The 24,929-nt window shown below is 33.1% G+C and overlaps 1 protein-coding gene and 2 long non-coding RNA genes across 3 annotated transcripts in view; 1 reads left to right on the top strand and 2 right to left on the bottom strand.

The window, feature by feature from the left end:
• Nucleotides 1–1,105: 1,105 nt before the first annotated feature.
• Nucleotides 1,106–24,929, bottom strand: part of LOC124433547 (dentin sialophosphoprotein-like) — a 71,109-nt gene continuing 47,285 nt past the window's right edge. Inside the window, exons 31-33 of the mRNA XM_046983337.1 lie at nt 3,522–3,593; nt 3,022–3,078; nt 1,106–2,597 (exon numbers count right to left, since the gene is read on the bottom strand). Of these exons, the coding sequence (XP_046839293.1) occupies nt 2,124–2,597; nt 3,022–3,078; nt 3,522–3,593 (603 nt within the window). The 3' untranslated portion in view covers nt 1,106–2,123. The remainder of the gene's footprint in view (nt 2,598–3,021; nt 3,079–3,521; nt 3,594–24,929) is intronic.
• LOC124433551 lies at nt 14,103–18,888 on the bottom strand. The gene is made up of 4 exons (XR_006944501.1): nt 18,659–18,888; nt 14,709–14,768; nt 14,545–14,586; nt 14,103–14,128 (listed from the first exon to the last, which is right to left on the bottom strand). It is a non-coding gene; the product is annotated as an uncharacterized LOC124433551 (long non-coding RNA).
• Nucleotides 16,441–18,453, top strand: LOC124433552. Its single transcript, XR_006944502.1, has 3 exons — nt 16,441–16,761; nt 17,617–17,703; nt 18,006–18,453. It is a non-coding gene; the product is annotated as an uncharacterized LOC124433552 (long non-coding RNA).

The raw sequence follows: 24,929 nt of genomic DNA, 5'->3' as shown, positions 1-24,929 counted from the left end.
TTACGCTTAAGATTTTTCTGTCACCTTTCCCAAATCGCTGGAAAATGCTTCTCAGATAGTGAAAATTCAAAAATTTTCTGGGGGAGCATGCCCCCAGACCCCCCTAGCGGTGGCTCGCACCTTCGGCGCTCGCAATGCATCGGTCAGCTAAGGAGCTGGATCCGCGCCTGGTGAAAACCTTCCTCTTGATTGTTTTTATCATTCACTCCCTCCTGATTTCTGAATACTGAAAGTAAAACCAGTGAAAATAATGGTGAAAACAATCACGATTGGAGAGAACACAACCACTGACATTACGAGGTACCGCACGCTAGTGTCCAAGACCGGGCATATCAGAATGCAATTTTCGTCAAAACGGTATTTTTAACCAGCGATATTTTCACTTCTATTATAGTTATACAAATACTATAGAAAAATTCAACGCTCATCACACTCAGTGCATTCTGAACATATAACTTTTACCAAAATGTATAAAGGTGAAGCTTTATTTAATAAACACGTTGTGGAAACTTCTCCAATTGTCGCAATTCGTTTTATTATAGATAGTGAAGTTTGCATAAATCCACTGATTTGTACTAGTAGTTCATTCGTAGTTCATATCCTGGGCTAAATGCTCTTGGTAGTTGGTAGCCCATATCTATCAATAGTTCTCCCCTGCAAATATATGTTATAAGTAGCCAAATTTCAGCAAAAGACCAAATTCGTTTCTTGAGTTTCTTCATTCTGTATGGCATTAAGTGAACTTTACTATACACTGGAACAATATGTCCGAGTAGGGAATTGAAGCCATATGATAGCAGCCATTTAGGCCACTCTAGTCCTTTGGTATACTAAATAGAATTTTTATATTTAAAAATTTTTAAAAGTGAACTTGTCCTTGACATAGCTAATCGTTCAAACCACCCAAATATTTTAGTTCCATGTTAAATACACAAACTCAAAAGGTTTTTTAAAAATTGAGCAATTTGCAAGAGAAAATGGTTTTTTTTAAAAGCATTTTTTGTGACATGAAACACACACAATACAAATATATATACAGATCAGTAAAGTCTTTGTACTGTCAGTGTAAAGCATAAAAAGAGAGAAAATAAAATAAACACATTCATAAAACCGGCCGGTAAGCTTAGTATATAATATTGTTAAAAGAAAACAATTAATAAACTAGAAAATCGTGAGTCATCAAATAAAGATATATCACTGGAACATTTTTAAAACGTAAAAGGTCGTAAATTATAAACTATCAGTTTTATAAAATGCTTTAAATAATAATATATTTTTATCTATTTTTTGGCATTCAGTCCATCATCATTCATTGTATTAGTTAGTCGATGAATCCCCTAGATTATCGCCGATTGTTTTCTCGTTACATTTTTACTGCTGTAGCATACACTAAGTGTGGTCAATACAATTTCGAAGCACAAAATCTGTCAAAAAACAACAATGAATATTTTTTCATGTTTGTCAACTGCCAAGAAGCCAAAACAAACGTCAGTCGTAGAAAACAATTAAAAATGAAATATTTCAGAGGACAGTTGATTAAAATTTAGCTGAATGTTTGGCTTCAACCAACCACAAGACAAAACTATACAAGTATGGTTCCAGTTAATTTTATACATTTCACTGTTGATTATACGAAATTACCATGGTTGCAATTATTACGATGTCTTTAGTGGTGTAAGTACGAGCATTGAGCAATCCTTTCTATTGCTTCTTATTGCGTTCTGACATATTAACTTATCATAAAGATATACCATAAACGTAGCTATGATATAACAATGGCACATGGTCTACACCCACTTGGTTTTCACCAAATTTACATTTTAACAGTCGTTTTTTAAATAAAATCATTATGATACTCGAAAATTTTGCATTTTACCAATTAATATAATTTTCATGACTAAAACGTCAATGAGATACTGATGTTAGCTTTTTACCAACATTATTTGCGTGAGCTTCAAGATATTCTTTTACACAGTAGCACATGTTCAATTTGGACCAATGTTTAGCAATGAGAGGTTTCTCATCAATGAGAGGTTTCTCATCCTCCAAGATAAGGACTTGTAAGCTGTGAATAATTCCAAAATCGACCATTTTGTTTTCATGAATTGTGGAGTCATACAAATTCACTTGTTCACCTTCTCGTCCCTTTTTAAAATTAGACCATGACTCATTTTGTCAGTAACACAAAGCAAAATTCCTGCCATACGCTTAGTCTCTTTGAACTTCTTTTTTGCACAGTCGATGAGTTTTTCATCGCCAAACTTAGTATTGTATATTGAATCTAAGAATTGTTCTTTTTGTAGGGCAATAAGCACCTGTGTACATGGCAGCACAGGCGTTTTCTGAAGCTTCTCTAACATTTCACTCATCAACTGTAGCCATTTCTCTTTTGGTATCTCCTCAAGTGGTAAAATATCCTCCAAGATTTCCCATAGATCCTCCAAGAATTTTGTCCCTAACGAAATGTGACCCAATTTTTGATCCACCTGTCCAGGACATAAACCCGTTTCTTCGATATATAGTAAATATTTCATGCAATTCCTAGCACATGGTGCGTATTTACAGCATAAAGCTTTGTTCGTATCGAGCTTGAATACCTAAAAACAAATTTCCGTCACAGAGTGAAACACATAGCTATGTAACAAGTCCATTTTTAGGGCAAATATTTGGAAGTTGTGTTTAATCTTCTAAACGTATGGCTCTTAATTTTTGCTCTATTCGAGTAACCTAGATGCCTCCTTGATCACTTAAGTGGTAAATTATCGATAAGTTTTTGGCACATTTTTGGCAAGTAACTTTACTAAACTTGAAACTGACTATTTTGGCTAGGCTAAAATACTATCTTACAGCTGACAAATGATGTGATAAACTAGTCATTGACCTAGCTAAAACATTCTTTCTTAATTGGATTGTCCATTCTATAATATTCCTCTTGGAGTAATATGGAATGATCTCATCACTAAGGAAAAGTATTCGGCAAAAATTTTTTTATAAAACTATTCTAACAATATATACTCATACTTTATGGGATGTACTTGGTCCGTTGTGTTCTTGCACAGGCTTCTCTCTAGTTTGAAGCTACAAGAAATAACAATTAACTAATCCATAAAAGTGATTTTGGGAGCTTTGAAAGTGTAAGCAGTTAAGATAAAGTTCAGATATTATTTATTCATTGGCAAAAGTTAGTGTGCCATCCTTCTGAATAGCATAGCTTTAAGAACTTAATCAGTCATAAAAAGTCTTAATTATTCAGTAATAAATGGAAAGACTGAATTAGTCTGGATGATCAGTAGTAAACCGAGATAATTTCAAAAATTTTGAAATCACCTCAAAAAATGACCTAAAGTTTAAAAATTTGATCAGAAATAAAAACAAAGTATATAGTCTAATTTTACTCACAATATGCACAGTTTTTCAATGTTATTCAAAGAATAATTCAGAATAATAAATCGTGTAAAACTACTTCATATTTATACGAAGACCATTTATGTTATCCATTTGAGAAAAGCATAAAGACATACCGTATGATCAGTATTTAGTTTACTATGTTCATCTTTTTCTGGTTCTTTCATCCCTTCCTTTGCAACTACAACCTACAATAGACGAATGATGTTGTTCAAAATTTTCTTTGCCAAAGCAACAAACAAGATTGCACACAACATAAAGAATTTATGTGAGTTAAGCGAACTTGAGAGAGAAAGTTTTCGTAACATGTTGTGAAGAGTTTCATTACTATCCGATGGTCTTTAATATGAACCATCGCTTTTTTCAGGGAGTCTAGGATAAGCGACTTTTCAAGATATTGTAGGATTAAAATAATAAAATAGTATGAATACACATGCACACGAGGAGTAGTTTCCAGCCAATTTTTTTAAAGGCGTACAGGGCAATAGTCAGCAAAATGGTGTTTCATCATCGGGAAGTGTTAGGATCGTCGTTTTTAATCAATGTCGAACTTTTTGCCATCTCATTCACTTATTGAAAAAATTAGCAAACGAACTTGTAGTAGCTTATGCAAGGGTGGTTCCAGTATTTCATTCAGTGATGAATGCATTATTTGGAAAATTTGCATTATAATAACATTTTCATCAACAAGTCAATAAGTCATACGATCTTAGTGAAGAGTGCGCACCATCTGCAACGTGTTCTGGATCCGCATATGTTATATTAGACAAGATGGCATGATATAAAATTAGAATTAATTGCTTTGGATAAACTATAATAAAAGTGGATAAAACTGATATGATTATTAATGAAAAAATATAATAGTTGTTAACATGAAATGCGGTTTATCCACTGGATTTTCTTTCACATAAAGTTTTATGTGGGGGTCTAAAGGCAATATTAAAATTTACAATTAAATGAATATGCCGAAGCCAGCTTTTCATGCTTATTTTAATGATAGTATTATCGTTGAAAACTGCAATTGGATCTCTTTATTTTTCAAAATCCAGAAGTAAAAGCAAACACGTACAATTGTGTAAAGTTGGAAGTTTGTTAGTTATATAGGAAACGAGAACAAAGCATAATGTAATCATAGATTAATGTCATGTGATAGACAATACTGATGTGAATGCGTATCTGATTCTTGCAGTTAAAGCATGATTTCACCATAAAATTTCCCTTATCAGCACGCTGTTGTCGTTTTGGCTTTTTCACAAGAATTGGTTTTATGCTCGAAGATACAAAGCTCTTGACATTGTTAAAAAATAAAAACGAAATAGAAACCCGTTGCATAATTTAGGTAGAATAGCAAGGAATTAATTTCACTAAGTTTTTCTCAAAAAAACATTTCAATGATAGCTGCTAAAAATGACGATCATGTTAATTGCTAATGTTGATGCCATGCGTACGTATTTGGTTCATGCAGCTATATTATAAAGGAGTTTCTCAATGAGTTTTTACAGATGTTTTTATACCTGGTTAACAGCAACCTGTGATGGTTTTGATTTCATCCATGAAGATTTCTTCACCAAAATTGATACAATGAATGTATTCTGAAAATGCTAAAAACCAGGTAGTCTTAAAAACTCACGCACATAAGATTTCTTTAGTGGCAGTCTAATCATGTAAATGTTAGGATCCTTTTTGTTTAGCTTAAGTACTTTCAATCTCGCTTACTCAAAGAATATTATTACATGCATTAGCTAAGCTAAAATAAATATAGAGAAAACTGCCATGATAAAATCTATAAACGAGATAATTGATTTAATTGAATATTTCACCAATGGATTTTTACTCCTAAAGTGCCTGTGGCATAGAACAATATTAAATACATCTTCTAAAGCCTAGATGACGATGCCTGTTTAATGCAGTTAAATCATAAATAAATTCATGATAAGATGTTATTAGAACATTTACCTGATAAGCTACACTCAGTTGCAATTTCAAGTTCTTCCAAAACAATTTTGTCTACAAAGATGAAAGAGTGAAGATTAAGTTCTGAAATAAAAACCACATACAGAAATTCCTTCACAATTGGTTTTTAGAAAAACAAACATAATGAACACGAATAAACACGTCCCTACTAGCTACGTCCTAGCTACCATGCACGTTCCAGCTACGCCCCTGTAGTTTTTACTCAAATTAAGCTTTTTTTCCCTCCTTGTTCACTTAAATGGTAAATTATCTCCTAATTTTATAGCATGCAGATTTTAATTGGCAAGATACAACAGACGACAAATGACATATGACAGATGCACAATTTTTAACCTAAAAAGTTGTTTCATAAACAGATTTCCTCTCCTATGATGTTTCTCGTGGAGTACGGGATATTATTATGTGATTCATGACTTATACTAAGAAAAGTATTCTGAAGTAATATTGTCTATAAAATAACTGCAACAAATATACTACATTGATGTACACGTGCATTGTACAGTGATGTACACGAACTATTCCATCAAAATGATTGTAGAAGATTTGAAATTTTAGATAATTTAGAAAAAGTCAGATATTGTTTCGTCATTGAGCAAAAATGTGTCATCGCTCTCAATAGCCTGTCTTTAAGAGCTTTTTCAGTCAGCTAAACTCTTAATTAGAATTCAAAATGTCCTGACGAAATTGTTTAAAAAATGCTTACCCATTTGATGAATTTTAAGGAATGTGCGAAAGGCTGTAATACTTGATTGCTCTTTAAATGATTCAAATAGTTGCTATCAACATTATAACTCGAGTGTACACCGTTTATTTCAGGCTCCTCGGATGAAGATTCAGTAATCTCATTTGTTAGAACAGCAGGAACTTCTTCCATCTTATAATATTTGTCACATGATCCATCGACCTACAAGTAAACGAAAATTCTAGTAAAAAAAATTTGACAAGAATTATATTTTTAAAAATTTTCCATGAAAGAATATATTGTAAAAACTGAAAAACACTACAATACTTTGTCCGTCTCCAATGACGTAGATTTGCTCTTGCATGATTCATTAACGATGTTAAATTTATCATTGTCTTTATCAATTATTTTAATTAGTTGAGCGAAGTCACGTTCCTGAGACTAAAGAAACAAAACATTATAAGTTCCAAGGACACAGCTGCTATACATTTTCGCGACTTTCTTCTTGCTGAATTTGGGTTGACGTATTTTTTAGTGTTTACTTTATGCATTGTACCAACACACAAAAAATCTGAAAATAAGTTAGTAAAAAAATTGCACCTAATTCAGACACAATTAAAAAATAACTTTGCAATAGGTTCTAGGGGTAAGACATGGATAAAAAACACTGCTGAGGGGCAATATCATATATAAATGTTATAGTTCACAGGAAACAATCAATTTCAAAGTAGCTCGATACGCCAGAACATGAATATATGGATATATGCCACTTTTTGTAACAAAAGCTTTTCTACAGTTGTGTTAGTTGGTCTACAATTTTAGAACTAAAAGGACATTATGGAAAATTTACAGTTTACTATACCGGAGAGATTGTATCGTCAGAGACATCCATGCAAACTTCTGTCTATAAAATAATAACTTCATAATTTACATAATTCATAATTTGCAAACAAGAGTTTACCAAATACTTTTGTTCGATATTAATAATATATAAATACGCGCACCTTATCCTAATCAGTCAATAATAATTTACACATCGTATATGAAAATTAATGGATGGGACTCGAAACCCAGTGGAATTTTGTAACGAAACACAAAATATTTGTCATTTAAAGAGTGATAAATACGAATCTTTTTCTTAAGAAGAAAGAATGGTGTGAAAGTCCAAGCTTTTTCCATAACAAATAACAGGATTTTTGAATGAGGCTGACCCTGATATAACATATGAAAAGATGGGTAAAGCAATGATAGGTGGGAACTAGGGAAGCTGAAGCCCCGCCCCCTTTTTCCAATAGTAAAACAAAAAAGATATTTAGATTGAGCTGAAGTTATTGCTTAGAAGTGTTTTTTAATTAGATGTTATAGTAGAATTGAAGACTTAGTCACCCCACTTCACAAAATGCTCCGCCGTCCCTGAAAAAACCCACCGGTGAACAACACTTTTGCCCCACTTCTAACACGAAGCTCAAACATGGTACTTCCGGCAGTATTTGTTTTTAGAAAATTTCTTTTCGATGCTGAGCTATAGACTCGGTCGACAAAGAGAAACTACTCAAATCTATTTTCTACAATAATCAAACTTTCGCGCTTTGTGAAATGTTTTATTTGATTGGCAATTATGATTACTTCTTTGTTTGACCGATTAATCAGGAGCAAATTGATGGTTAAAGAAATACATGCTGTGGAGTGATGAATGTGGTAGAAAACAGTTAAATATGAAAGACTTCGTCACAAAGTTTTATAACAAAAAAAATTACCTGTTGTCGTTTCCTCATGATCAATGGATGTGAGGCGAAACTAGGTGCAACCTTTTTAAAAAACCCAATTAAACTAACTGTCATTCAATATGTGTGTTCAATACGCGTCTTTTTCTTGAGTAGAACATGTTTAAACTTTAAAGTAACTCGAAAGTCCAAAATTTTCCATAATAAATAAAGAATTCATAAATAGAAAATAAACAATAGCTGTAAACAGGAACCTATCACGCATATAAACAGTTTATTGGATGTACAAGGGTCACGACACGTCACGTTTGGAAAACAAACCCTTTCACAAAGCGCTTACTGATATTAAAGGAGTCACGAATATTTCACCAAAAATGTACAAACTTTAAACTTGTGTAAAATTTCCATTTTTTTCCAAAACAAAAGTCACGTTTATAAAATATTCGACACCTTGAGATACAGGATAAATGAATTGAAAATTTGAGATTACTCCTAAGGAGAGGTTTTACGTCAACGAAAAGCATTTAAGTGGGTAAACGAGGGAGGATTTTGGTAGGGTAGTAGTTGGATCAAACTGTCATTGGCCTATCATAATAATATTTAAACATACTTTGTCACTCTGTTCATTGGCAGAACTATCTCCAGAGTTCTCTCTCTGCGGCTAGAATAAACAAATAACAAAGCGATGACAACATTATCTGACTGATACTGAACATTGTTAATTTCAAGGAGTTATTTAATTCCAAAGGGGGGGGGTTAACGTAACACCTTTTGGTGGAGTAAAAAATTAAGAGCTATATCAACCCCTAAAATAGAGTTTAATTAACCCTAGCTAATGATTAAATGCTGATTTTACTCCACAGGAAGTAATTTTAACTCTGCCAAGAGAGTTAAGCTAAAGCTTAAGTCAGAATATAGTTAATGGAGTCATTTTAACCCATAAAATTTTACTCCGGTTGTATTATGACTCCTAACTGTAGTTGTTTTAATTCCTTATTATATAATTGCTATAAATTGTTACAATTGATACAATTTCTATAAATATAAAGGGACTTACTAAATAATGTATTAATAAAACGAATAACCCTTTCCTATTATTCAATCAACCATATCGTTCGCACACGCCGATTGAAGTTCATGACATAATTTATTCTTTTTTATCTGACAGTAAACATGGCGGAATGAAAACTCAACCTTTATCGCTTCCTTCGCCATTAACAACAGATTAAAAACAACCCATTACTCCATCGATCCACAAATCATATTGAGCTCTGTTTTCTGTGCGTATAAAGAACAAACCACTCACAGTTTGGGAAATAAATGGCTATGCGCGTAGAGCGCATGCCGAATTATAGTTTATTAAATTTTTACAAATTTAAGGAGTTGAATTTAACTTAAGGATGCTTTAATAATTTTTTTCACAGAAAAGGTGGTAGATAAAAACGCCCACTCCAATTGCATGTAACTGATAAGTCCTGCAACTGTTAGTGAGAAAATTTCAATGTTCCATGACGTGATGAAGAGTGGAGGGGTGGGTGATCCTTTATATCTAACTTTGATAGACGTCTACCCTTCGGCTAGTTTGACGACAATGACCTTGTGTCTTGGTGTAACTTATTCATCTCTATATATAACTACGACACGCCACATGCATGTACACGTGATTGGAATTATACAGAGTGTATCAACTTTTTCCTCTATAAACATATTTGCATCACACGAAGTAATGCGAAAACCACCTAAGGCATGATACGAATACCAAACTTGCCACCAGAAGCAATAAAACTATTAATCGCATGGCAAATAACTCCTTTATTAATTCAAATCATTTGAGAGAATATTACTGGAAATACCAAGTCCGCTCACAGCCAAGCGGAACGTAGATTAATGGATCGATACTTTTCCCTTCGGGAGAGAAAATATTTTATTGAAACCATCAGCTGTGGAACAGGTTCTAGAACAATATCCTACTATAAGACTGGTGTCAGAAGCGAGTCTATTTCTACAATTGTGCTTATAGCGAGGATTCGAATGTAAATTTTTCTGCATTAAAAGCCAGCACAAGTTATAACTGTTTTTAATTCTTCCTTTAATTCAGAAATTGAGGATTCTGTAGCAGTAATATTTCTTCCACTTTTGATAAAAGAACGTACTACAAAACATTCAGGCTTACTTAACATTTATTCTGTAAGTATTGTAGTGAAAGATTTATTTGTGCGTCATAGCCACTTGATCGCTCTCTTTCTAATTGAACAGGGCATTTTTATCCGGTATTTTATATTTTTTCGGATTATTTTTTTTGGTTTTGTCTTTTATACATTGCTGCAGAGGGGAAAACTATTTCAGAGCTTTATAGCTCGATTTTGCCAGTGCAAGCTTTGGATTTTTATTATATATTTAATATTGCATATCCCACCTCAGCAGGGAATGTATTTCTTTTTTTAAAGGCTGCACTAATGGAAAGGTCAGCCGAAGCTAAGAAACAAGTTGTTGTACATAAGTTCTTTCAAGAATTAAAGTAATTCATACAGCAGACATAAATTTACAGAAAGATGGTATTTTACATAGTTATATTGTCGTTTTAGATATAATTATTGTGCATATCTTTTGTATCTTATTTAAAACTGTATTTCTTGTCGTTATCATAATTGAAATTTAAAAAAATTGTACTTCTTGTGTTTTGTCAAATTGTCTTAACTACAGAGTGTCACAATTTCTACATAACACAACAACTCCGAAAGAAGAGAAGAGTTATCTTAAATCCACCTTTGGAGTTACACTTAACTCCAGAAATGGAGTTAAAATTTTGGAATAAAATTTAACTCCAAAGAAGGAGTCATTCTGCATCTTTTTATTGTACTCCACCTTTGGAGTTAAAATGACTCCTTGAAATCAACAGTGAAGAAGCGACGAATATGAACCTTGAAATTGTGCTGATAAAATAATTTGCATGCAGAAATATCATACTCAATTACTTGTGGATTAAAAATTCGAGATAAAAATGGTGTAAATACATATGAGGATGATTTTCAAGAGTCACTCTACATTCATTGGCAAAGAATACGTATGTTTGCAATCTAATGTAAGAAAGGCGCGTAATACATTTTTTTTAAATGAGAACTGCACTCCCATGTTTGCGAAAAGGTCCTGGTTTTCACACTCTAAACGATAACCGGTAAATTTTACACAGCACAAAATAGTAATTCTTGCATGCCACTGCTAATGTAGCTACTCCAAATTTCCTTTAATCATCTAATCATACTTTCCTAATTGAACATTGACCTTTTCATTAACATGTTTGATTGTTACCCACCTGACTTCATCTAACCATATTTGCACTGTCTGGAAAACGTCATTCACAGGGCAATGCTCAATTAAAAATAACTTTTGTTCCGTCATAATAATGAATAAAACGATAAACATACCTTTTCGCTTGCACTTGCTTCGTTTGCACGCCCATGCATCAAGGTAATACCCATGTTTTCTTGCTACAAAGAACAAATAATCGATCAATGATAATGTATACATTGTATTTTTAAAATATCTATACATATAATGATAACCATTAATGTCTTATAATGATGTAAATGCCAGTGCATACATCTAGTTCACACACTTAAGAAGTTCGAACAACCATATATTTCATCAATTGTCAACATTTTACCCAAGGACCATAAGTAAGCAATCAATTTATGAACGCAATGTGTTCAATCACAATTCACGCAGTCGATTCATTGATAAGTTCATCATAAAGTTTTTACCAAAGCCTTTATCTCGTTAGCAGAACACTGAGGTATATTGCTGTGCAAATGCTTAGAGGCTGAAATTAACATGCATAACCAAGCCATGAAAAAATATACCCATTAACTTTATTATCCACATATATCAACAGTAATGGGATGTGCAAGAGTTACGACACTACGGTTTTTCGTGGAAAACAAACCCTTTCACAAAGTACTGACTGATAATAAGGAAGTTTCAGGTCATGCTAAAACATGTACATGGGTAAACGAGGGAGGGTTTCCATGGTAGTTGGATCAAACAGTGATTTGCCTACCCTTTTCGTAAACAATATTTTTGCAATCGTGCTGATACATATAAATTTTAACCTGTGAAACTTTTCCTACCGAAATACTCATTCTCTCTTAATGCACCTCTGAGACGTCTTTTGATCTTCTAAATCTTATTTAGCTGGTCCAAGTTGCCTATCCCGCTCATTTTTTTGCGGGGGTGAGAAACGTTTATCAATAATTTTTTCCGTTTCCATTTCAAAGAAATATCTTTTTCAATGAGTTGAGATCACTTTCAATGAACTCCTCTGATGACAGTCTAAGCGTTTCCTTTGTCAAACACTTTACTAAAGAAATCTTTTCTCCAAGTGAAGAAAAAGAGTCAAAGCGTGTGTACAAACCCATAAGAGTTGCCTTCCGACGAATACTAGTAAAGAATTGACCATTGCATTATGGATTATGTTTTAAATTTATCCCTGTTTTGAGCGTCATTTTCTCTTTTAGAGATGACGTACTTCTCTATTTTGATATTATAAATATCGGTAGATTTTAAATTTTCATTTAGCAGAAGTTAACACCTGATCAGTATGTAGTCAGCGAAATGCACCGTGTCGCTTAGTTTCATAACAGTTCTTTTAGAACTATTAACTTAATGCTTTTGCCATTCACCATGGTGTTTGCGATCTTTAAAAGGATTTTCAAATACATGTTTGTGGATATAGATCGTCCAGCTTAGTAGAGTCCTGAGAAGTACTGTTGTGTTGACTGTTGACTGGCAAGTCAATAGTCAAAGCAACACTACTTCTCAGGACTCTACTAACCTGGATGATCCACATCCATAAACATGTAGCTATACTCCCGGGCTCAAACCATTTACAGTAATATTTTAACATACTTTGTCGCTTGGTCCATCGTGTTCATAGGCAGAGCTTTCTCCTGCGAACTCCTTTTGCGGCTACAATAATAAAAAACAATGACAAAATAAGCATTTGAATACAATAATGATATTTATACGAATATTGGGTATGAAAACTATATCTGACTGATGTTGAAAGAACGATGAATATGAGCCTTTGAAATGACGTACAATTTAATTTTTTTCCCAAATGAAAGTAGTGCTGATAAATCAGCATGCTGAAATATTACACACAACTAGTCGTGGATTAAAAATTCGAGATTCAAAAGCTGTAAATACATCTTAATTTGTTTAATCGTCAAATCCTACTTTACTTATTGAATATCGACCTTTTCATTAACTCTGTTTGACTATTAACCATCTGACTTCATCTAACCTCATGAGCACTGTCTGGAAAACCTCGTATACAAGGAATGGCTAATTTTAAAATACTTTTTATTCCATCATAGCAATTAATAAACTTATAAACATACGTTTTCGTTGGAGTTCTCACGCCCATTTTCATGCTACAATGAACAAATAATTAAGTAATGATTATATATACAATGTACTGTTACAATATTTGTACAAATGATAACAACCATTGATAATGAATAACTTGTAATAATGTTAATGCCAGTACGTGTATGTGGTAAATCCACTTAAGAAATTTAAATCACCAAATACTTTATCATTTGTTTTATTTTTCATGGACCTTAAGTAACACCATCCACAATTATGTGCAATAATAAATCGACATACAGTTGGATCTTTATGTAGTTCACCAATTTCTTCTATTGGCTCCTCTTTCAATGTTTCTTGCCCATATACCTATATACAATAAGCAAGGATTAAATGAAACAGTTTCCTACCCACCTTTTTTGTGAAATGAAATTTTTAAGTTTGGTCATCCAAGTTAAAACTCATAAAAATAAAAAATAACTACACAAGGATGAAATTTGGCATTGAACAGGAATTTTGTGAACTATGGGATATGAGATCAAGAAAAATCACCTTTTTGAATTGAAAACCAAGTTTTTCATTCAATATCCGTATTTCATCGCCTGTTTCGCTGAGTTGCAACTCCAATCTTCGTTTTTTATCGGGTATTTCGCTGAGTTGCAACTCTAATCTCCGTTTTTTATCGTTTATTTCGCTGAGTTGCAACTCCAATCTCCGTTTTTTATTGTTTATTTCACTGATTTGCAACTCCAATCTTCGTTTTTTATCGTTTTTTTCGCTGACTTGCAACTTCATTCGTTTTTCTTCTTGTTCTTTGTTATATTCATTGGGGAGACAAAGGAATCTCTTTAAAAATACACTGACTGAAATTTAATCAGTGACGAATAAACAAATAACTAAGTAATGAGAAAATATGTATGTGTATTTTAATGATATTCATTGGGGAAAGAAAGGAATCTCTTTAAAAATACACTGACTGAAATTTAAACAGTGACGAATATGAGCTACTTTCTTCATTATAAAAGAAGCATAACCTTTGAAATGGTATGAAACGTACGCATTTATGCGTAAAAAAGAAAAAGGATCAAGCTCATACGGGTAATAATACATTGTTTTTAAACATAATATGCCATGGCGAAGTAAAATACAATTTTTTTCTCTATATTACTGTCAAGAAGAGTACTAAAATCCTTTAAGAACCTAAAAAAACCGGAAAATTGATTTGGACTTGCATAACCTATAACTATACTATATGCTTTTCTTAAAAATGTATGATGTTTGTTGTCCTGGTGCATCTTTTTACTAAAATAGTCGTACTATGCTACTGCTGATTTATTTTATCTTCCCAACAAATCATCAAGCTTTTATTTATTCTCAACTTTTCATGTATACCTCAAAACTGTCCAAGTCTGTATCTTGCGCCTCGGCCATGATCTGACACAGAAAATGAATTTCACATTAATCGTTCAGGACATTGCCAACATGGTGCTCATTTCATTGAGAAGCAGCCTTTCAAGTGAAATTTTTGACAACATATAAACAAATTAAGATCTTACCACTTTTATTTTTATACTTCATAGATCTTCCCAACTATATGGAATGAATTTCAAGCCCAGCTGCAAAAGAGTAAAAAATAAAGAAAATCAAACAATTTTGTCCCATAAAAAATTCTAAATATCCGTAGTTCGAGTTCAAACATCGGATAAATTATAAAGATCTATGATATGGAACACGTAGAGAATGTACTCCATTGCATGGAGTATAGGCAGTACATCATAGTGAACAAACGTACCATTACGTCATTATGTCTGGATTATTATGCGTTTTTTTTTGTTTTGAAAAGGCATTCTTATGATTTTTTTTTCTTCAAAAGAAGAATATTCTAGATTTTGGTACAAGGAACAACTTTTTTGGGCGAGCAGCCTCCTACCCCCCCGTCAAATTTGTTGAGATGTCAATTTTTCGGGCATGTCAATTTGTCCATTTAATCTCGTGCATTTAATTTTATGAAAATTTTGAATCCAAACCAGCGCAATTTATACTATAAAAGAGTGAATTGAAATGCACGTAAATTTAATCTAACGAAACTTATGCTTTAAAAGTTTGGACTGTGAATCTAATCTATGGAAGGCTTGCAAATAATGGAAAACTGATTTTAGAAGGAGCAACGCTCAAAAAATGATTTGCGAACTCGTAAATCGTAGGAGCGAAGGCTTACAGTTACAGTATCCAAATTTTTCAATACTTGGTGTAAAAATCGACATTTTGAAAAATCTCGACAATTATCGATCCTTGGTATCGGGTATCTTACAAACGAGGGTGCGAGAAAAGTGCCTTATATGCTTGTTTTTTGGTAATATTTTGTTAATATTGGTGATTTGGGAAGCTTGGCATAGTAACTTTATAGTGATTGATAGTAGTAGATAGTAAGTGATTGCAATCTAATATTTAGCGGTTTGATATTATGATATATTGCAGAAACTGATGTTTCTGCAATATATCATAATATAAAGCACCAAGTCAGTGTTAGCTACATCTTACACAGCATGCACTTGTTGGTATAAAAAAGATCAAGCGAATTGCCACAGGGACAGCGGAAGCAAGAGACAAAGCAGACAGGACTAGCTTAACTTGAATTTGCAATCTCAAAAAACTGAAATTATGATTTTCACATGGTATGTTGCCTCCAATCATTTCATCTGCTGAGTTAACCATGCGAATGACCGTTAATATGTTCTGACCGAATGACCTTCATATGAAGCTCGCATAGCCCAAAATATGTAAATAAAAATTAACTGACAAGTTCCTATGCACATAAAATTTGCAACAATCCTCTCCATTCCGAAAATAGGAAATGCTGCCTATAAAATTGCGCCTGTGAAAAAAAGCCAATCCTTTGCTTCAAGTGTTATGTTTCTGTATTCATTTGGTAAAGACTTCAAACTAAACTACACATCTGGTGTTCCACTGAAAATACGACTCTCAAATCTCGATCAATGCCAACCTAACACTACCGTCCTCTAGCTCTTTCGATGTAGCTTTACCAACATTGGAGAACAACGACACTTCTTCTTCAATGTTGGTAAATAATTTGTTAAAACTTAATAGCCGAAGGTTTGTCTCAGAACTTAGGTTTTTGAGTGGTTGTCATTACGACGAGTTAATTCCTGTACCGCAAACCCGCCTGCCAATTCCCAACTCATGAACACTCATTTACTTCCGGTGTGGTGGTAATTATTTTTGCTTTTCTTTGTGGGGGGTATAAAACTAAACAATAATGGCAGGCACTCAGCGACACACTCTTAATGTAAAATGTGCGATACAGAAATAGCCTTTTTTGATTTTTTTTAAACATCCAGTAAATTATTTGAAGTCGTCATGATATTTGAAATATCTACGTACGACAGCGTTTATGTATGTCGAGGATAGTCACCGTCTGAACGACATAGTCGACATTAAAGAATCAAGTCTACGCTTGAATTGAATTGAAACCGATTAAAGCGTCTGTTGATTAACAGCTGGGCAGCAGTCATGATTATAAAAAAAAAAGTTTCACTTGGCAGAGATTTTGAAAATTCTTGTACCTACCAGCAAGCAAAGTTCAGAAAGGTGATAATTTTTAAGATAAATCATAAATCTCTGTTTCAGTGTTTTGTTTGCAAATGTGTGTGCAGGACTGCAAGTGTGTTTATCGTATGCTCATCTATGCTTAAGGAATACAAAATTTTCCACATCCCACAGCGCATGTAATGAAAAAAGACAATAAATGTAGTTTGGATGTGATAAGACAATGAAAAAACTCAAAGAAGAATATATATATATATATATATTGTTATTGCTACTGGCTCATAAGTCATTGATTATTAGATAAGTAGCTCACCTGGATTAAGAATTTTTAGTTTCTGGTGCAATACAACATTGTTGATATTCATTTTAAGTTGAGCTACACAGCTTTTACACGGATACATAGGTACACAATCCATTTATTCCTCGATTTTGTCATATTTTTTATTCATGTTAAAAGTAATACTATTCAATGTACACTGTGATTAGTTTACATAATGGGGGCTCTGGGATGGAGGTGGACAATTAGAATGAACTGGGATGGCGTGAAACTTCAGCTGAACTAAATTGTTGGAAAAGCCTTTTAAAAGAGTTTTCATGCTGGTTGCAAATGTTAAAATAAGAAAAAAAAAGTGATTCTTATCTAATGATGAGGATTCAAACATAGCATGAAATTGCATTGCAAAGTGTATTTACTTCAGAATTCTTTTGCAGTCAAAGAATTTATGGCTAAAATGTAAAAATCACTAGGGCCACAACATTACCAAATGTAAAAATGTATTTGTGGTTAAAGCATTTTTAATTTCAATTTTATTTTTTGCCTTTGAAATCCATTTTTTAATTCAAAATTTTTAGAATAGGCTATTTTGATTTCTTAATTGCATTTTTCTCTCCCTCCAGGTGTTATGAAGATAAAGTATATACCTACGTATCCAATGCCAGATCCCAAAACACCAAGTCACTACATAAACTCAGTGAACAAAGAAAGTGAGTGTATGTTTAAATCTTCCTTCATCAACATTTATGACAAAATTTTACACTTTGTGTAAAATATAAACTCATAGACAACAGTATTCAGAATGTGACAAATCAAACAATGCTTCACATTGGTGAAGTTGAGCAAAATGCTTAAAATAAAAAGCCCAAAGTCCTCAGAAGGATAAGAAAATGCTGCAACCCTGACAAATAACATCAAACATTTCCTCATATTAAAGATAAACATAACATGATGTAGTCATTGTTTTGAAGCTTTATTGATGCTCATTTGATTTTTCCAAATGATTATATAGACAAAGATATTCTGTGTTACTGGTGTCATAAAGTTGAAGGATAAAGTTGTATGATTAAATTGCTCCATGGGAAATTTAGGGGATCAGAGATTTCCCATTACATGTGGTTTGTCCAGATACAATTCATGGTATACACAATTCACTGACATTAAAGGTTTTGCCTGAAATATTTCATGCTTAGATTTCAGTGAATTACTTTAATTAATTTTCAATTTCAGTCAATGAACAATTTTGAAGTTGTAAACAAGGCAAATGTGGATTGTAGGTGGCGATTACGAAAGGTGTTAATTAGCGGGTAAAGATAGGAATCTTCAAAACTTCTTCAAGTGAATAATTTCTTTTCATAACTTGTCCCCAGCTGTTAATCAATGGACTGACTAACAACTTTATCGTTATACAAAAGAATAACACCTGCTAATTTAATTATAACTGTTTTGGCCATTTTAAATCATGCAAAAATCTCAGAATGTTGGCATCTAGCTCAGCGCCATACATGATTCACTAGACTTACATCTACACAAATGTATTTACCTCATTAATGGATGGTTTTCGTTCAACGTTGAACGAATGGTCTAGAGCTGAGATAATGGCGCCATTAAAAATCCACATTAACTAACAATTATATCATTTTGTAACAAAGTACAAATACTTACTTGAGGTAATGTCCTTGGTGCAGCCGGTGAAATTACTAGTGATTCGCTAATTGTCTGAATTTTGTCGGCTGAACAACTCTTCTTTAACTTTCTTAAGTATGGCAATATGGCAAGCCAAACAATAATCGAGATTATTTCTATACTTTTTATCCTGAGCGAAGTTATCTATGCACTGGTCGAGATTTTATCAACGAACTCTACAACAACTAGAAGGCTAACTCAATATACACGTGCCTAGTGTTGGCTGAATCCACTTACAAGCTGATTTGCCGCTTCGCCAGTATCTCGCGTGGACTGTTTTATTTGCGTGACGAATTGTTTTGCAAAAACTGCTAACTTGGAAATACAATGCTAGCTTAAATGCTTTTTTTTTGAAAACCGTCAGCAAAATTTGGTTATTAATGTGTTAAGATGCATTGTGGACGTTCCAAGACATGTTTTGTATACGTAACGCTGTATTATATAAAACATAAAAGGGAGAACTTGCTTCGAAATATGAATTTCTCATTTGTCGTCGAAAGACCAAAAATTCAAGATAAAACTGATAACAGGTAGTCTGTGTCTTTGAATGCTGTGCAAAATACACACAATCCACTTTCAAAGTTAGACTTGCTTTGTAAGAATTTCCCATGCTCTTTTTGTAATGTGTGAAAGGGATGATTTGAAATTTTGAATTGTGGGTGATTGTTGGTTCTTGTCATTTACTCCTCCCATTTCTTAAGAACTGGTGGAATATTTGACCTGCATTCATATTTGTGTATTGAGCATTTTATCAGCAAGTTCATGCTTATAAATAAATAGCCAAGTGTACACTATGACAAGTATTGCTAATATAGCCTGCTCTACATAAATGCCAAAAAGCAACCCTCAGTGGTTTGAACCAGAGAACCATAAAGCAAGCAAAGCTATATCATGTATCAAAATTTTATAGTATATCATATTGATTGTAAAATTAGTTTTTTCTTGTAGTACAAATGATGATAAATGTATATGTAATATATTAAATTTTAGGATGTGTGTTTAAAATGTTTGGTCATATTTGTGAAAATATATGATGATTCTATAATATTAGACTAATAATCTTTTTTCATACTTGTATTACATTACAATTTTTACTTAAGTGTTTCAAAAGTTATGAATATGAAGTGTCAATTGTGTTTTTGTCTTTTTTTTCAACTGGGTATTGACCCTTTTGACTCTTTAATAGTGCAATTAATAATATCACAATAATATGGCTAAACAGTTTTCTTTAAAACGAACTCAAAATATTTCTTTACTAACTTTTTAAAATATTTTGCAAAGTGTTTTTCTTTTTGTTTACGCTCTGAACTTTCAAAAAGGACTGGGGCGAGCTAGTTTTGCTCGGAAACACTAAAATTTCCGAAATACAGCGTTTTTTGCCCTGACAGCTTCATTTTCAAAGATTCAAACAATATTATAAGGATAGACAAGTGTGTTTTACATCCTTTTAAAGAAAAAAAAACGAGGGGTGTCAGTTTTGTATTCAAGTTATAAGGCAAGTTTTCACGTGCCAAAACAAAGTTCGCTTTTCATCCTTCTAAAAAGAAGCTTAAACATGCACAAATGTCGTTCAAACTTGTGTTATATTAAAGTCCAAACATTGTTTAAGGTTTTTAGACATTAAGCTGTCTCAAAGACCACTGTTTTTTGCAAAAAATCCGGCAATTTCGAAGTGATGTATTTCGCCTCCGTACCCTAAATAGGGAGCTTTAGCAAGAGTACGAATACGACAACGAGTACGAAGTTTGACCGTGTAAGAGAATGGCACGAGGAAATTTGTTGTCGTTATGGAGTTCTCGACGAAGATTTCGGATGAGAGCTTTCGACGAAGATTTAGAAAATCTGTTATTATCGATACAACACTGTATAGAACGTATAGATAGGAACGAATTTCTTGGTAACTTCAATTTTTTAGAACATTTATGTGATCGCCTTGAAGGACATATTTGGATAATAATGGCCATCTCCTTAGTCCTTAGCAATCAACAACATCCCTTATCGCCGCTCATAACGAACTTACTCAATATATTGAAAGGAAAACTTCAATTTCTACGAACACAGATTACTTTATGTAATGAGCAAGTTGCGATACGTTGTAGAATTCCAGTCCCGCAAGATGCAAGCTCTGGAGGCAGACGTAGATACATTGTTACAGCAGACGAAATTGAAGAATTACGCAGTACGGCTATGAATTGGAAAGCCATTGCCAGTTGCCTGGGAGTGAGTGCCAAAACTCTTTGCAGAAGAAGAATAGACTATGGTATAGTCTATGACGTAACAGAACAGACACTTACTATGACGTAACAGAACAAGATCTTGAATGGTACGTTAGAGATATTTTAAGATTGGCACCCTTCTCTGGCAAAACTTACGTAAGAGGAGCTTTGCATGGTCGAGGTATTCATATCCAAAGGTGGAGAGTTAGGGAAGCATTACAAACTATTGACCCTATTAACCGTGCAAAGTGAGTTTGTTAACCAATGGAATTATCATGGACTTCGAACTATGCGGAGGATGTCGCACCTTGCACTATGGCGTTCTGAGCTTAATGAAACTGATTTAACTGACGTAAATATTGATGATGTAAATTTATATGGCATTGTTCCTGATGGCGCGGGAGGTGATATCGAACCGGACAATATGGTTCAGTTGAGTTGCCGAAGATCATGTCAATGAAATACGCCGCCTTGTTCCGAAACCTTTAAGCGATGGCAGCAATCACGGAATTCACCCCTACCTCACAGCTCGTCAATATTTGCAAAACCATTTTCAGGAACAATAAAAACTATTTAATGAAAGATGATTAGAATGAATTGAGCCTTAAAAACATACCATTTTATCAACAATGGTCACAAATTCGAAGTCTAAGGATTTTTTAAGAGGTGTGCCGTTCTTGCATTTGATGAAGAGAAACACAATATACACTATAATTTATCTACAAAATAATATTTTACTACATAAATGTATCATACAATGGGCTATTGTGAAGTAAAACTCTTCACACTAAATGCAACCTCGATTGAATCAACTGCAATGATGTTGCTACCAGTAACATACTGGAGAAAAACACTAATAACGTTGTCGTCAAGAGATTTAACAAACCGCTTTAAATGAAAGAAGCATTCCCGTTCGACATCAAAGGCTGGGCTTGAAATCAGTAGCTTGCAAACCTTTTTCTGGTTTGGCTTTTTTGCTTCATAAAACTCACAAAACTCTCAACAGTTTCAAATTGCTTAAAACGTTTCAGTTGCTTCAGGATCGGTGACCATACATTAGCCGCGTATTTTAGACGCTGTAATATTTCTTGATGAGCTAACTCCTCAATAATTTTGGCATCGAGCTCTTTTTAATCACCCTGCGGCACTTGTAACTTAAAAGCACGTCAGCTACATCTTCGTCAAATGACGGGTCAGGGCATTCATCACTGATACTTCTTTTTAAAGTGTCACTTTCCTTTGATATGTACTGATGAAAAGACTCTACTAGCCAATCCTTAGGAAGCGCGTCGTCCGAAAAAGACAGGAAGCGATAAATGCACTGGACAAAGTAACAGGAAAATATCCAAAGTTAATAAATCGTGCAACAAGAATAGGAGAAATACACTTTTCCATTCACTCTGTTGGTAGTAATGACGTATAGCTGGGACTTTTTCGGAAGCACCAGTAGCCAGTGAGATATAAAACTCGCTTGAAAATATGCTAAGCGACTCTCGTTTTACACCAGAACCTCTTCCGTTTTCGATATCTCCTGCTTCGTCGATAAATACAATCTCTAAGCAACACGACAAAATACTTTCGTCCTTGAACGCAATACTCATGTCTGCTAACACATTGTGGCGGTTAATGGCGATTTCCTTAACCAAACGATTGTTTTCATGAAGCTGATTACCACTGTACAATTCACCATCTGCATCAATATTTACGTCTTCATCATCTTTCAAATCAAATAATATAGCACATTTTACAATCACAAAAAAATAAAGATTTTTATCAGGCATAAATAACAAGTTCATTTTTATAACACTTTTGGTAAAAGTGAGTGATTGATGTCTGCAGATAAAATTTATCACAGTTTAATAATATTAATAGTAGTACTAACAATAATACTAATAATGCAAATAATGCAAGGACTAATAAGGATACTGAAGGATAAATGCTAGGGTACTTGGGATACAATTAAAGATAACAGGCAAAAAATATTCAACTAGTTTGTATAGTTTCTTTGGCATACTCTATATAAATAAAAATAAAAATAATACTGATGATGATAATGATGAATATCGTGGAAGATTTTAGGAAGATATAAGGATACATTTAACAAATATATTTTAAACAACATGGTTTTAGGGGATAATTGTTTTTATTATAAACTATTTGATGTAGTTGTGACTATTTGATTCTTTACCTCGGTCAATAACTTTAACAATGATTTTATTTTCATATGCATGGAAACATCAGTTACCTTGTAAATCAAATTATTCTTCCAAGCTTGTTTCAAACAATTTACACTGGTTGTTTTGCATTTCAGTAGAAGGTTCAGGATTGGTCATATCTGCAACAGCATCATCAAGCTGCTTATCATTAATGGCTTCATGTTGCTTCAAGAGTTCATCTATGACCACAGTAGCTTGATTTGTTTCTCTTTGGTATCTTGAAAACTGTTGAAGATTTTTAAGTCTTAGTCTTGTAGTATATTTGTGATAGTATATTTACATGGTTTTTAAATCCCAAACGAGCTACAATAATTTATATTGATTGATTTACCATAGATCCGCCGCTCATATCGATATATCACACAAAATTTCTAAATAGTAGCGTTATTGCATATTTTAAAAAGCTTGTTATATGCATGAAAAATATTCAACCCATAAAGTAATGATTTTTGTGGCAACTGTTAGTTCGACTCCATCGACAATTTCAGATAGTTATTGCTCTTCGCATTTATTTTCTCACTTAGTCTTTCATTAATGAATACTTTTGAATTGCTTCAGCGTTGCAGAATTTTTGTTGATGATTGCGTTCATTCATATCAAACTTCTTATCATCTTCTCTAGTTCTTGTTTACTGTGAAATGTGGTCACATGCATCGCTATAAGTAACTTCAATCAAAATCAACATATGAAAAATTTTGCGAAAAAGGAATAATTGATTGAAAACGTAATGGCCTTAAACTGCTCTCTTTCTAAGTTTCCATCATTGAGCAAAGGCAAAAACTGAAATCCATCTTTCTTTTTCTGTATCTTACTTTAAAAAAAGGCTCATGTGGACAAGATTGATGATAATAAGACTTCAAACAACAGACTTGATCTTGATGAACTCTGCACAAATTCACAGCTAACCATTATAGGCGTTTAGTTTATTTTAGGTTAAGACTATTTTCTAGCAAATTCGTTAATGATTTGAATACTTCATGCATGTTTTTCATAAAGTTATTACTTTTAAATGTACAATTGACGTCACTCGATCTTTTCATTCAAATCTGACTACTTTTTACTTCCTTACATGAATAACAAAAGAGAGAAAACTAACAGCACAGATCGTATAGCAATGTTCAGAAGGATGGTGGTAAGACGGCTGATAGCCATTGGTTAATGCTATGCACTTCGAAAGTAGAATTTTTTTCTATTCTTTCAAAAATCTTTAAAAAACAGTTACTGACAAAAGGAAAAAAACTTTAAAATATTTCTAAATTGTAAGTGGTCAAATGCATTGCGGTTTATTCGTAATTGTACAGTAAAAAAGTTGTAATTGCACTGAGAAAATGTGTAATGTAAATACATAGTAATGTATGTCCTTATCCACTTTGTAATAAAGTACGAATAGCAAGTACATTATATATTGTACTTCAACTACTTGATGCAGCCAGTGAAATTACAAGTGATTCGCTAAATTCCTGTCATTTTGGCATCCGAACAACTCTTACAGTTCTTGTTTAAGGTGTTTTGACATTCCCACAGAATATTATTATGCATTACGTAATTACGTAGCATGCTGTAATTGTCAGTACTGATGAATAATATTTATTTATTTTTGACTGAATAACACATCTCGTTTAAAATATTGTATGAAAATAGCGCCGGAAATGGGCTAATTTGCTTACGACCAGCTTGACGTGTATCGATTCCACCTTACGTATAATACTTTATCAAAATTTTGTATCACAAAATCGCTCTTTTTTCGAAGTGAATGGAAAAACTATTAATAATTTCATCAATTTTTAAATTTTGAATTTACCACTGAATATTTATGTA

This window comes from Xenia sp. Carnegie-2017, unplaced genomic scaffold, assembly GCF_021976095.1.
Source record: "Xenia sp. Carnegie-2017 unplaced genomic scaffold, XeniaSp_v1 HiC_scaffold_13, whole genome shotgun sequence".
In the NCBI taxonomy this organism is placed as follows: Eukaryota; Metazoa; Cnidaria; class Anthozoa; order Malacalcyonacea; family Xeniidae; genus Xenia; species Xenia sp. Carnegie-2017.
The sequence above is the reverse complement of the archived record's forward strand: the minus strand, read 5'-3'. Positions and strand labels throughout refer to the sequence as shown.